Source organism: Thunnus maccoyii, chromosome 8 (assembly GCF_910596095.1).
Source record: "Thunnus maccoyii chromosome 8, fThuMac1.1, whole genome shotgun sequence".
Lineage (NCBI taxonomy): Eukaryota > Metazoa > Chordata > Actinopteri > Scombriformes > Scombridae > Thunnus > Thunnus maccoyii.
In genome coordinates this window covers 15785190-15799191 of record NC_056540.1, presented here as the reverse complement: position 1 = coordinate 15799191, position 14002 = coordinate 15785190, and the positions used below count along the sequence as shown (strand labels likewise).

The 14002-nt window shown below is 43.3% G+C and overlaps 1 protein-coding gene across 4 annotated transcripts in view; it reads left to right on the top strand.

The window, feature by feature from the left end:
- The first annotated feature begins 19 nt into the window (after positions 1-19).
- The window catches only part of LOC121901495 (amyloid-beta A4 precursor protein-binding family B member 2), a 39884-nt gene continuing 25901 nt past the window's right edge, over positions 20-14002 (top strand). Inside the window, exons 1-9 of one of the 4 annotated variants that reach the window (XM_042418294.1) lie at positions 20-330; positions 907-956; positions 3606-4898; positions 5577-5785; positions 6595-6738; positions 7478-7563; positions 7764-7824; positions 10186-10332; positions 10860-10987. In XM_042418294.1, the coding sequence (XP_042274228.1) occupies positions 3638-4898; positions 5577-5785; positions 6595-6738; positions 7478-7563; positions 7764-7824; positions 10186-10332; positions 10860-10987 (2036 nt within the window). In that variant the 5' untranslated portion in view covers positions 20-330; positions 907-956; positions 3606-3637. Of the gene's footprint in view, positions 331-514; positions 550-906; positions 957-2494; positions 2582-3605; positions 4899-5576; positions 5786-6594; positions 6739-7477; positions 7564-7763; positions 7825-10185; positions 10333-10859; positions 10988-14002 lie in introns of those variants that run through there. The other 3 variants (XM_042418293.1, XM_042418296.1, XM_042418295.1) reach the window with 3 other exon arrangements.

Sequence of the window (14002 nt, the reverse complement as noted above, 5' to 3'; positions counted from 1 at the left end):
CAAAATAACACCGGTAGATTTATTATGGTTGCGTCTCCTCCGTGCACCAAGCGTCTTTGCGTCCGCGGTTCTGATTGGCTGGCTGGGTTGAGCGCTCCACAGCGCCGCGCCGCTCCGGGATCCTCTGGCGCAGAGAGAAAGCGCAGCTTGGCCGCCAGCGAGCACCGTGCCGGGGCTGGGAGGGCAGATGATGTGATGTGATCCAATACGGGTGGCCGGCTGCAGCTACGGGCGGACTGGCACTTAAAAAGCGGCTGTCACCTCGGCCCTGCCTCACTACCGTGTCGTCGTGGGAGCGGAGGCGCTGAAGCCCGGAGGCTGACCGAAGTGGTGAGTGGATGTAAATAGATGCTCTCGATGGGATGCGCTCCCCTCCCAGTGCGGCGGTGGTGATGGGGCTGTAAAGAGACATACACACACACACACACACACAGAGCAAGAGAGAGAGGGGTAGCTGCTGGATGCTGAGGATTTACTGCGTCTGTTCACATATCGACAGCTTTGCTTCCGCAATATCGGCAACTCCACCTATGAATCCTCGGCGAGAAGGTAGATCTGAAGATGATTAAAGCTGCTTTTTGATGTAGGCCAGCAGCGAGGGAGTTTATGAGGAAGAAGGCAGCAAGAAACGAGGGGCTAAGATACTCCACCCATGACATCATTGACTTTTTCAAGTTCATTTTCTCCACAGCTTGTGCTTTCATCTGTTGCATTTCATTTATGGAGCAGTGGGTGCAGTTTAGAGTTGAGGGAATGGGCCTGCCATTACACGGAATACCCTTTAAGTTGCTTATGGGTAGTTTTCCTCTTGACAAGCCAAGATATCTGTCAATATCTGGAAATTACTTGATGATGAATCCTTAAAGCATTTTACTGATGTGATAAGAATATGGTCTTTCATTTCAGTTGACCTTCAGATAGTGTGAAACAGTCTTCTCTGTCATACTGTATACAAGGTGAGCAGACAGTATAAACACACTAGAGCAGATAAGGACCCTGTTTTGGCACCTTGCTCCTAAAATAGAGAGGGAACATTGTACAACTAATTTTGACTCGTCCTTGGTAGTCATATGGGGAGCACATGATCACTGGTTGTTTTCTTTCTTCTCCTGCTGTGATCTCAGATTTTATATCATCACAAGAGGCAACACAGCGCTCTTGTGATGCAGTGTTGAGGCCGTAATAAGCACACAGAAGCAAGAGCAGCAAAAAGATGAGTTTAATGAGATATAATTGTTTTTACGAGAATACGTGTTGCTGCACCCCGTGACCAGCTGCTGAAATCTTGTGCATCTCGTGAATGACCTCTGCTGTCGGAGGGGGAACAACAGATTTATTGAGGACAACAGTTTGACTTCCTCTGTGTGTTGACTGGTGCCCACTGTCCTGCAAACTGCTGTGTCATTCTCCTCGCTTTCTCCCTCTAATAACCATCCTTCTCCTCACCGCTCCACTCTCTCCTCTCTTCGCCCCACTTTGTTTAACAACTGGAGAGACCTGCATTTGTGAGGGGATGGGGGGGGGGGGAGTCTCTGTCTAGGTGATCCAGTTTGTCTGCACCTCTGACTTGAAAAAGCAAATAAGTGAGGACAATCGGGAGTTGAAATGCTGTTTTCTTATCACTCCTTGTCAGTTTTTTGTGGTTGTGTGAGGATGTGTAATTCATCCTCTGAGTCATGCAACACATTTGCTGTGATTTTCAGCTTCTGTGGCTCAAAGCGCAATTTGTAGCTGTCTCGTGAAAAGCTGTGTCTCCAAAGTGTCAGCCTTTTAGCTTGGGATCTATATTTCTGATTTGTTTGACAAGCCCAGGAGTTCAAAACATTCACTTCAGCCTAGAGGACAGTGTAGTCCATCAATTAAAAGGAAAACATAATTAGGATGAGTCGGTGCAGGTAGGTTGTACCTGTTGATACCGTGTTTGTGTCTGAGACTCAGGCCTGGAGCGTGAGCGCAGATTCAGCACAAACAGGTTGTTGTGGTTGTCTAGCTCGGTGACAGAGGGACAACACGACAATCACCCAGGGAGAGGAGAGCAGATAGGGGTCCCACATGAACAAAGTGCACTGCCCAGGGATTCTGCTCTCTCCAAAATCCTGTCTCTGTCTTTTCCCAAGAACTTGTCGTGCTTTAAAATCTGCTGTGTTTGTGTTTTCCATGTTTCGCAAAAAAGGTGCTGATGATAACTGCAGCATTATTTGATGTGTGTGTGTGTATGTGTGTGTGAATGAACAGGTGAAATGATGTTTATACATTACGGTTGCGTGCCTGGGCATGTTTTCCTACCTGTAGCTGTATTCAGTTGTTTACCAGATTTCCACAGGTTATCATTCAATAACAGAAGTGACAATGATGTAACCCATACATGTGCTCTGTCTTAAGATCATAATGATTCTCTGTCTTTGTTGCTATCCATCTGTTTTTCTGTGTGTGTGTGTGTGTGTGTGTGTGTGTGTGTGTGTTCAGCGTCACAGAGACGATCCACCCAGAGATAAAAGAAACACGGCTAGCTAGTTAGCAGGAGCTGGCTGCCACTTCTCCTCCCCACAGACTGGCTCACTGCTCAACCCCGTCTTTGAATGTCAGTCCTGGATGAATAAATCGAGAGTCTGACTCACTCCCGATATCATGCAAATGCCTTTGATGCAGTGCTTTTTAACACTTCAGCAGTGACACCTTTTATGTAAACTGGGTGTGAGGCTGGAAAAAGAACGAGCACCTGCACATTGTGTTTAGATAAAAGCCTCTGAATGGCTGAACTGCAGCAAACGATTGACACCGTACTGAATGTCTCAAGTTGATGATGTCATCTGTCTGTGATGATGTCAGAATGAGATGATGGATGTTTTCTCCAGCACAGATACAAGAGAACAATAAGAGAGTGTGAATATTATGTTATGTTATGTTATGTTATGTTATGTTATGTTATGTTATGTTATGTTATGTTATGTTATGTTATGTTATGTTATGTTATGTTATGTTATGTTATGTTATATATTGTTTCAAAGATCTAATGAAAAATGAGCATTGTTGGACATAATTGTAGCATTAGGAGTCTGAACATGCTGTAATGCCTTTTTTAAACATTTCTCAGAAAGCACAAATACAGTAACTTTTGTAGTTTTTACAGACATTGTTATCCAGAACAATGTCACACAAAAATCTGTTTCATGTGACATATTTACTGGGTAATTAATTTCATCTAAATGCACTCAAATCTACATTTCATGTCAGTGAAGCTCAGTGAATTAAAATTTAGTGGATTGAACGCATTAAAGTAGCGTTTAAAGCGATAAATCAGCAGGCTGATATTGACTGATATTAGCTCATCACTATCACTATCTGCTTGGCCAATAGTGAACATATACAGTATTGGCTGTAATTGTAACACATAAATGCCAAAAAAATATGTGTGAGGTATTTTAGAAACTATTTGGTAACATTTTGTGATTTATGTAAAAAGAAATAAATAAATAAGGTGGATATATTATCAGATACAGACTCCCAAATATCAACATCAGTGTCAAAAATCCAGTGTTGTTTGGGCTACAGTCGGGTTTTACAGAGTAACGTGACTTCTGACAGTGTGTCTCTTCTCCCTTCAGCTTTATCTCTGCAGTGATTTTTCCAGTCAGCCATGATGTCGGTACAAACTCCTCCCCTCTCCCGCTCTGGCTCCTCCCCCTCTAATGTGGGTCTGGCAAACCGTGGCGGTTCCTCCTCCGCCCCTCCCACCTCCCTCAGCCTGCGTTCCTCGTACAACCAGCTGCTTGGGCGTGATGTCATCAAAGAGTCCATCGGCATGGAAACCGGAAGTTCGGCCACCTTGCCAAAGAGCCGTCAGAGATACGCAATGACAAGCGTGCGGAGCGTCATGGGGATAAGTGATAACCTGTCTTCTAAAAACCAACCTGTGACCAGAGGGAGAGGCCTCCCCACTAAGTCCTCTTCCAGTTCAGCCCTCTACTCTTCCTCTTCCTCCTCCTCACTGTTTAATACAACCAACCCCAAACTGGCCAAGAATGGGGCCAACATGCAGAGACGAGCTGAGAGTCAGCAGCTGGAGCTGAGCAGGGCAAACACAGAGGGCAAAATTCACAACAATCTCATCAATAACCCCAGTTCTGACTGGCTGGAATCGGAGAAAGACAACTCGCAGCTGCCCCCGTTTCGTAGACGGACCAAGAGCTTCTTGGAGTACCATGAGAAGGGCTGGGATCTGGACTCGAGCTGGGGAAACAAGGAGGATAAGGGGGAAAAGAAACAGCAGCCCTCCCCAGAGAAAGAGCAGGCCACCCCTGCCAAAGAGAGGGAGAGCCAGAAGGAAGAGAAGCCCAACAGCAAACAGACCTGCCAGGAGGAGAAGGAAGAGGTGGAGCCAGTGGTGGAAGAAGAGGAAGAGGAAGATGAGCCCACACCAACTCCAAGACAGCCCCTGCTACCAGTGGTGGTTGAAGCCCCGCTTTCTCCCACCTCCTCCTCCTCCACCAACAGCCCAGAGTGGGTCCCAGACAACCAGAACCACGTCCAGAACCAGGCTCCAGCCCAGGTCAGAGAGGAGCTCTGTGTCCAGGTTCAGGGTAGTCCGCGAAGTCCTGCAAAGCCCCCTCGGAGCTCCCAGCCCAGGGTGATCAAGGTGGAGCTTCACCCCAACAATGAGAACCAATTCCTGCAACAGTACCCACCTTCTTCTCCTAAACAGGCCAGGTCTAGCGAGAGGAACACCCCTACAAGAAACCGGGCACCCCCTACCCTGCCAGATCCTGAACCAGAGACTGTGCTCCCAAAGGTGGGCTTAAGAATGGATCTGACTCCGGATACTCCATCAGAGGATGAAGACTCCAGCTGGACCACCCTGTCCCAGGAGTCACCCTCGCCTCAGACTCCACAGGAGACAGGTTCGATATGTGTGTGTTTTCATCTGATCTGTCTTTTCAGCATTAGCATATCTGTGTCAGCCTTTAATCATTCCTCTATTACACCCTCCTTTCATTCCCTCTCCTCCTCTCTCCCCCTCGTCTTCCTCCTACAGACATTCTGATCTGGAAATTTACCAAAAGCCTCTCCTTAAGCAAGAAAGTCATTCCAGCAATACTGCTGGAACCTTTAAGGCCCATGTGAGCCACCTTATGGCGCAGGAGTGATTAGGACGGACAGAAGGATAGGATACTGCAGACAGCAGGGTGTGAAAAAGGAAGGAAAAGAGGAAAGAGAGAAAAAAGCAGAGCTGGATTTAGTAAGTGATGATTGCCAGCGATGAATGACAGAGCGGTAGAGAGAGAATATGACCACCAGGAGAGAAATATGAGAAGTCAGACAGAGAGGAAGGAAACCAGGAGTGAGAGGAAGGAGAAGAGGCTATTACCCATTGGGTCCTACTACAGGGGATGGAGTTGCTATGACAACAGAAACTAAGTAGGGACAGTCTGACCATCTCTGAAATTTACCCTGTCCACCCTTGTCTGTGTGTGTGTTTGTATGTGTGTGTGTGGGCCTGCCTGTGTAAAAGCATATGTATGTATTTGTGTGATACACTTACGTGCAATCTGTGTTTGTGTATCGCTGTCGTTCATCAGCAGATGTATGGGGTGAAGGGGACCTGCCCCCAGGCTGGCGGGAGATCTCAGACTCATCAGAGGTCTATTTCTGGCACGTGCCCACTGGCACCACGCAGTACCACCGACCTGTTGCCTCTGGCAACCAACACACCTCTCCTGACAAAAGGCCAGATACTGAGCATGACCCACAACAGGAAACACAGGACTCCCTCAAGCCACCCAACGAGGTGAGAGGACCTGATGGTCGAACATATTCATAATTAACTTTAGGTGTACAAAGATGCACTTAACTTCGACCACTGTGGGTTTTTTAAGTACCAGTATTAGATACTCTACCTTTGAGGAAATAAATTCAAGATAATACTAATACTATTAGTTAAAAGGCTACACAGTCAGCAAACACACTAATTACAAATGAGTTATAGACACTTCTGTTTTTTAGAGACAGAAATCTATATTTTTTTCAAGGATAAATGTTTAATGTTATGTGGTTAAAGTATATTTTAAAAAATGCAAGTGTGCATTAAATTTCTTCAGATATCCTTGACACATTAACAGCACTTATGATGGTGAATGAATTATTGATAAATAACGTAATTGCTGTAAATAAACATTTAGGCATTTAGTATTTCTCCTTGGTTTGGAAAAAATGTCAAAGGCTGATGACATAGATGTTGACATAACGTAATCTTTTCTCTGACAGATATATTATCGCAGTGGAATTATGACAAAGAAGATGATTTTGAGAGTTGGATGGTGGTGGTCTGTCTGACATTTTTGGACCTGTTTTATAGTAAACAAATTCCACCATTAAAACATTTTAAAAAGTCAAATGTTGCATGCTCACATTTGACTTCAGCCTCCATTTTATCAAAGGTTGATGCCAAAACTGGCAAATATAAGATCTTAGTGCAGTATATTGGAAAGCTGTTGGTGATCAATGATGAACCCACCACACTCTGTCTGTCTCTGTGTTTCTCTCACACCGCACCTCTCTCTGTCTCTCCATCTTTATCCCTCACTCTCTCTCCCACAGCGCCCCAGCAGTCTGGTATCTGACAGCTCTGTGGAGCCAGTCCCCTCTTCCTCTGGCTCCTCCCAATCCTCCTCCTCCTCCACCCCCTCGAATGATGTCACCTCTTCTGGACCGAATCTCAACGCCACCGCCAGCACAGTCAATGTAAGACACAGACTCACATTTATTTGGCTGTTGAAATGGTCATTAATAATACATATATATATATATATATATATATATATATACATATATATATTTGAAGTGATATTTTTTGATATTTCTATTGATTAAGGTCAGTCTGAATATTTGCTTTTACACTTAATGGACAACACTAGTCTTGTTTTATTAATTTATTGTTGTTATTACTCCACTGTCATCTGTATACTATTAAAAACATTAAAAACACATATTGTTGCATTGGGTGACGTATTCCTTCAATACAATGAATGTGGACCTTTGCATCACAGTAGCTACCAAATCTCTTATTCCTAATCTAGCTTTTGTGTCTAAATTACACATCACAGTCACTTTATTAGCTTTGGTTCATCTTCAGTCCATCTTGCATAGCAGTTTTCCATAAAAGCTTGATGGTGATATCAGCATATCTCTGCTTTCCCTGCTGCACTTATTAAATTGAAATGAGCTAACAGTTATCGCTGTCCAGGCTTGTCTGAAGTACATATTCAACAGAGATGAATATCTCTCATATTAGGTTTAAAAAAGTGTTATCCTTTATAGTTATTACAAAGCAAATGAGATAAAAAAAATTTTTTTGGCAAAAACAGTATTAGAATCTGCCAGGTAGTTATTAATCTCCTTTATCCCTTCACCAGTCACCGTCTACCACCAATGTTAGTCTCACTTTTTCTGAACATCTGTCTGTCTGTGTGTCTTGTTCTAGGAGCTGAAGGACTATCCAGTCTATCCAGACCCCAGTTTGAAGGCATTTGAAGGGGCTACCCTCCGCTATGCATCACTCAAACTCAAGTAATACACACAGATATGCTGGAGACACTGTGCAGTAGAGATAGATAGAGATAGACAGATGTGTGACTGCCACTAGATTTTTGTTGCAAGATCTCAGCCTTGATATAATATAGAGAGGTGTGTTAGGTGTTTACGTTGTATTAGTCTGTTGAAATGTGACTTTACTGTGACTGCTTGTTATGTCTGATGTTTCGCTGCAGCCCTCCAGCCCAACTGGAGACAGTGGACCTCAGCAACTCCTTCTCCGATCCGGAGGCAATGGTAAGACAGCAACAGTAACATATTGATAATATGTGTCTGAAATGGACAGACATTGTATTTGTTGACCAGTAGGCCTGATGTTGTATATATTCTACGTATGAATATGATAAAGTTTCAAATTATATCACTTTAATAAGGTTCAAGCCAGTGTGCTGAGTAATTAAATGCATTTGTTTAGTATTCCAGTCAGACCCTGCATGCATTCAGACACTAATCAAATATTTTTAACCTGCACACCTGCACAGTACACTGTCTATATATGACTGCAACAATCAAACATTTGATAAACACATCTTCCTTTATGATAAAGTCATTCTGACCCTGTATTGTAGGTTTAACAGTAGGTTGATTAGACTTTGGTTAGCAATTAGCACATTATTTATTTCTTGATAAAGGGAAGACACCCGGCTTTGTTTGCAATGACGTAATGAACCTGCTCACAGGCATCCTATCCTCTCTGTCTGTGTGTGCAGTAGTGCCACTCAGTGGTAACTTTGAGAACTGAGATGTAGTGTACAGTATGTGTTTACAGCCAGACTGGTTTTTGCTGTCCCCCTGTGGAAGAAAAGCATATAGAAAAGCTCAACCAGCAGACTTTTGGGATGATCACAATAAAAGTAGGAGCAGAGAGAAGCACCGTGGTAGCTGAATGGTAACAGCTCATGCCACATAACTGCAACATCTCCGGTTTGATTCTGCCTCTGGATCTTTGTTGCACATCTCTCTCCCCCTTGTTTCCTATCAGCCTCTTCACTGTCAGATATCAATTAAAGGCAGAAATACCCAAAAACATATCTTAAAAAAGTAGGAGCAAAGAGATGACTGAGCTGAGGTATGGATGGGAAATGAGGTGAAGAGACAGGAGAGAAGAAGGAGCGATCTTTCTTTTGGCAGATATATCGTCTCAGTGGAATTACGACAGAGATGATTTAGGGAGTTAGATGGTGGTAGTCAGATTGACATTTTTGGACTTCTTTTATAGTAAACAAATTCCACTATTGTTTCTTATATGACATATTTAATTAATCTAACATTTAAAAAGTCAAATGTTGCATGCTTACATTTGTGCATTTAGCAATAAGACGACTTAAAATGAAGGCAAAACCAAAAGTACCAAGCACATTTTCCCATCAGGATTTCTACTTTTCCAAAGAGAGCAAATTACACTTAAATCACATGGGACAGAAAATGAGACTTAAGAAGTGATTTAAAAATAAAATTCAAGTGAAAGAAAATCATGAGATGTTCAGATATCTCGGAGGAACCCAGAACAGCAGAAGAGTGTGAATTCAGATGAGATTTCAGGATATGTGAAAGTTTGATAAGAAACCAAGAGAGAATAATATGGTCATTGGTGTGCATGTGTGTGTGTGTGTGTGTGTGTGTGTGTGTGTGTGTGTGTGTGTGTGTGTGTGCGTGTGCGCTCGAGTGCATGTTTGTTTGACACTGTTATAGAGCTTGAGAAATGTTTCCTGAGAATTTCCTCAACAGGGAAAAGCCCCTTGTTGTAGTAGAAGAAAGAAAGAATGAAAGATAAAGGAAGAGAGGAGAGGAAATGATAATAGCTGCTGCCCCGAGGCAGTCTACACACAGAGACACAAAACACACACACACACACAAACGCAGTCTTACATATTTCATGCATTGTCTTCCCCAATCAAACCTCTGTCAGTGTGATGGCAGGCTTGTGATGGTACAGTATCTGTCACTGCACACTATACTGTAAGTAAAGATTTAAGAGGAACTCTGAGTTTAAAATAGAGTTGCTTTCAAGCAAATGGTTGATGTTTAAAGGACGATTCTGGTTTATTGGATTTTATTTCTGTTTGGCCATTGTTTCTATACTGTATTTTATGATAACATTGTTCCTTCCAAGTTAATTACTGAGATCCAAATAAGAAGTCTGAATAAATATATCCCCAAACTTATTTGGAAAGGAATAAAGAAGGTGAATGGTTAATTATTACCCAAACTGTCTGTTGAAAACATGTATCACAGTTTTCAAACAACGTCCTGGTTCTGCATTGAACTACTGTACTTGCAGTATTTGTGCACACACACACACACACACACACACACACACATGTTCCTGTGCAGTGAGGGATTATTAACATTTTGTGTGCACTATATTTTTAAATAATCCAGTTAAACAGTTAGTTAAACCTTGTTCTAAAAACTCAGCAAATACATTGTTGAGTACAATGTTATCATACCCCCCAAAAAATGATGACCAAAACAAAAGACACAAGTTTAAAAACTAAAACAGAATTATCCTGTAACGATAGAGGTAAGAGAGGGAATGGAGTCTAAGGGACATTGTGAATCCTTACAAGTATACAAATATAAATGTGTTTTTCTCAGTCATTTCCAGTGCGGTCTCTGGGCTGGGTGGAGATGGCAGAGCAGGACCTGTGTGAGGGGAGGAGCAGTGTGGCCGTCCACCACTGTATCAGACAGCTGTCCTACTGCAGGAGGGACATACGAGACTCAGCTGGTGTCTGGGGAGAGGTCAGTTTGTCAACAGACAGACAGACACATGCATATGTATACAGTTTGCATACTATAGTGCAGTGGTTCCAACACTTTTGGTCTGTGAGCAAAGCAATTTAAACTCACAACACCTCGTCAGAGGTTGAACATCAATGAGTTGCAAAAAGTTTAGTGATTTAAGTATATTTTATTAATCTCTGTGTGTAAATGAAGTGTTGCTAATAGTTTGATAAAAAGAAAAGTGTAAGAAGAAAACTTCTGAGTGTTTGCCTAACATTTACATGTAAATTCAATGGAATTTTGCTCCTGGCTGGTAGCAAACTAAAGGATTTCAAGAGATTTAACACAAAGGCAACAAGTAGAGCCTGCCCCATCCTTTGTTTTGTTTATAGTTTTTTTGGCCTGAGGACTTAAAGCAATCAATTACGTCTCATCTAAAACAATAAAAAAAATCAAAGATTAGAGAAAAGTCAGAAAAATAAATGTCATACATGGAGCAGAGAAATGTTTTTTCTGCTATAGTGTATCTGTTTGTGGTCTCACAGGGTAAAGGGATGCTGCTGGTGCTTCAGGACCGCATGTTGACTCTGGTTGACCCAGATGATCGAAGCCTGCTCCACTCTCAGCCAATAAGCAGCATCCGTGTCTGGGGCGTCGGCCGAGACCATGACAGGTATTGAAACCAATTAATGAAACTTCTCTTCTTGGTTGTTGTTTTGCGAGCATGCTCAGCTATTTGATGCCACGGTTTTAGCGATGACTACATGTGAACTTGAACTGATGAGCTACAGACAAAGAAGAAGACACACATACATCATCTTTCAAACCTGCAGCATATCAAACACTGTAAAATGCATGTGAGGTACATTCTCGCTGTTAGAAGCTGATTCAGGAGTTTTAACTAATCATCTGAGAATGGGATCGGCCTCATTATTATTCAGCGCATATTTGCACAAACTGCATTCAAAACACCATAATTATGCTCATTGCTCCATGTTTCCCTTCCACACTGAGGACCTGTGGGGCCTTCAGTCATTTGGCAATGTCCCATGGTCTTAACCTTTCACTATTGAGCTGACAGTGTGCTGAGGCTTGCACAGCTGCTAATGGGGGGGACAAGCTAAGCCCTCATTGATATGGGCCCCTCTGGGTTTCCCATTAACCCATGAAGCAACCACTTCACACACTCAGAAAACCAATACACCACTGCAAACATTAGTGCTGATGTAATATACATACATGCATAGATCTAATATGTATGAGACATGTATGCATATTTGCATGTGTACATATACCCACATGCGCTGCACATATACAGAACATCCTGACACCAGTATAAATCTTTTTTTCCAATACCAAATGCTAAACCACTAAGAGCTAAGAGACTTTGGGAGATTCGCATCTGAGACATGTCACACAATGACCGTAGAAATAAGAGGAGTGATGGAAGTTTGCAGTCCGAGAAGCTGTGTCGTCCTGACATGTGTAATCATCTGTTAAGGGATTGGGTGAAAATGGAGTTTAAAATAGCATCTGTGTAAGAGGTTTGATCTCACTTCACTCGCCCATGTTCCCCATGTCTCCTTACCTTGTTTTGTTTTTTTTCTTATTTCTGTCTTGCTGTCTCTGTGTGTTCCCACCTATCTCTTATTTCTGTCTTTCTTTTGTGCCTTTTAAGTGTTCCCATAGTCTCTCTCACACACAGCATCCCTCACACTCTTCCTCTCCCTCTTCTGCCTCTCTGCTTTTTTTTTTCCTTTCCTCGCCAGCACCACTACCACAACATTAGCTGTGTGTGTGTGTGTGTGAGACAGATAAAGAGAGAAAGAAAGAAAGAGAGTCCCTCCACCCTCTTCCGTCTCAGTGGATTGAGAAACTTTCAGTGGCTGTCTCTCTCGGCGGTAATGGATAAAGCATGTACTCGGCTCAGGCTGGCTCTCCCTCTTATCCTTTTTCTCTCACTCCATCTTGCTCTCTTTCTCTCTCTCTCTCTATCTCTCTCTCGTACAGCATTACAGCTTCCACTCTGTTCATCCTCTCCTCCCACCAGCACTTTAAAATCTGCAGTCTACAGTTTGGTTTCAGGCTCATGACTTTGATGTAATATAATTCTGGCCAAGCTGGGGTGCGTGTGAAGATATTCGATGATCTGCAACCACAATGCACTTTCCATGTATGCAGCAAATTGTTTTCCAGTATCCTGCATCTGACTGGGGATGGACTGTGTGTATATCTGACACGAGTTTATTATGGTTGGAGGTGCATAGTCCTGCCACTAGAGTGCACTGTAATCAAAGCCTGAGAGAAGCCTACAGAGAGGCTGATGCAGCCAGCTGAGTATGCAAGAGGATGTGGACATTTCTGTTCATGTGTACCTTTGTTATGAAGCTGTTTTTTTATGGTTTGGGCTCAGAAATTGTAATGCTACAGCAGTTAGATTTTTAACAATGGTGTGCTTCCAACTTTGTGTCAACAGTTTGAGGAAGGCTCTTTTCTGCTCTCGTGCAAATGGTTTTCTGAGTTTGGTGTGGAAGAACTTGACAGATCCCTGACCTCAGCACCATCACAATCTCTTCGGGAGAGAGCCAGGCCTTATCGCCCAAAATCAGTGCCTAATGCTCTTGTGGTTGAATGGGAGCAAATCTCTGCAGCCAGGTACTAAAATCCTGTGAAAAGCCTTCACAGGGGAGTGAAGGCTGCTTGTTATGAGATGTACAACAATCACATATGGGTGTAACGCTCAGGTGTCCATATACTTTCGGCCATGTGGTGCATCGTGTGCGACTGGCCTGAGAAAAACAGAAACAAAGTGCTGAGCTGGTGGCAGCTTGAACACTGTGTAAGCAGTTAAATGGTTGTTAGAAAATTGATCGGACCTGTCAGATAGTACAAGGAGAAGAGGCAGAATGAAGAGAGAGAGCAGCTTTCTTGTTTATGTGAAGAAACCAAAAAAAGTGACAGAGAAAAAGGGGGGAACAGAGAAAGAGAATATCTCTCCCTTTGCTCTCTCCATCCACCACTCTTTCTGTCTCTTTCTCTATCCATCTATCTGAGGAATACTCACCATGTTGTCCTGAATGTTCCGCCTCTCTCCCTCCCTCTCTCTCTCTCTCCTTCAGCTTGATTCAATATGAATGAGTCCCCCTGTCTCTTAAGCGGGGCGGGACGAGGGGGGGGGGGGGGGGGGGGGGAGGGGTTCGCTCCTCGATGAAGTCATGAAGCTATATCTGGAGCACTCAGCAAGTCTGAGTACGTGCACGGCTGTGGTTTGCGCGTGCACAAGTTTGCATGTATGTGTGTGTGTCTGCAGGTGGGGACTGAATTGATGAAGTCATAGGTCTATATGTGGAACACTCTGCTGTGTGTGTATGTGTGTGTGTGTGATGGTGAATGAGTGCGTGTGTTTTCCCCCACTTCTCCATCCCCTCTTTCTGTCTGTAATGCTCTTGCGCTATTTCCACTCTTTGTCTCCAGCACTCTTTCTGCCTCCCTCTTGTGCCATTGGCTGCACAGCTTTGCCTCTTCTTCTTTTCTGCCTCTCTTTGTTTGTCCCGCTGTTGCACTTTCACGAGATGTAAGCTGTCCCCCTTTTTTTTTTTTTCAAGCTTTCTGTTAGACAAGAGAGGGAGAGACAAAGATAGCAGCAACTGAGGAAGAGGAGAAGATACTCAAGAAGAAGACAAACCAG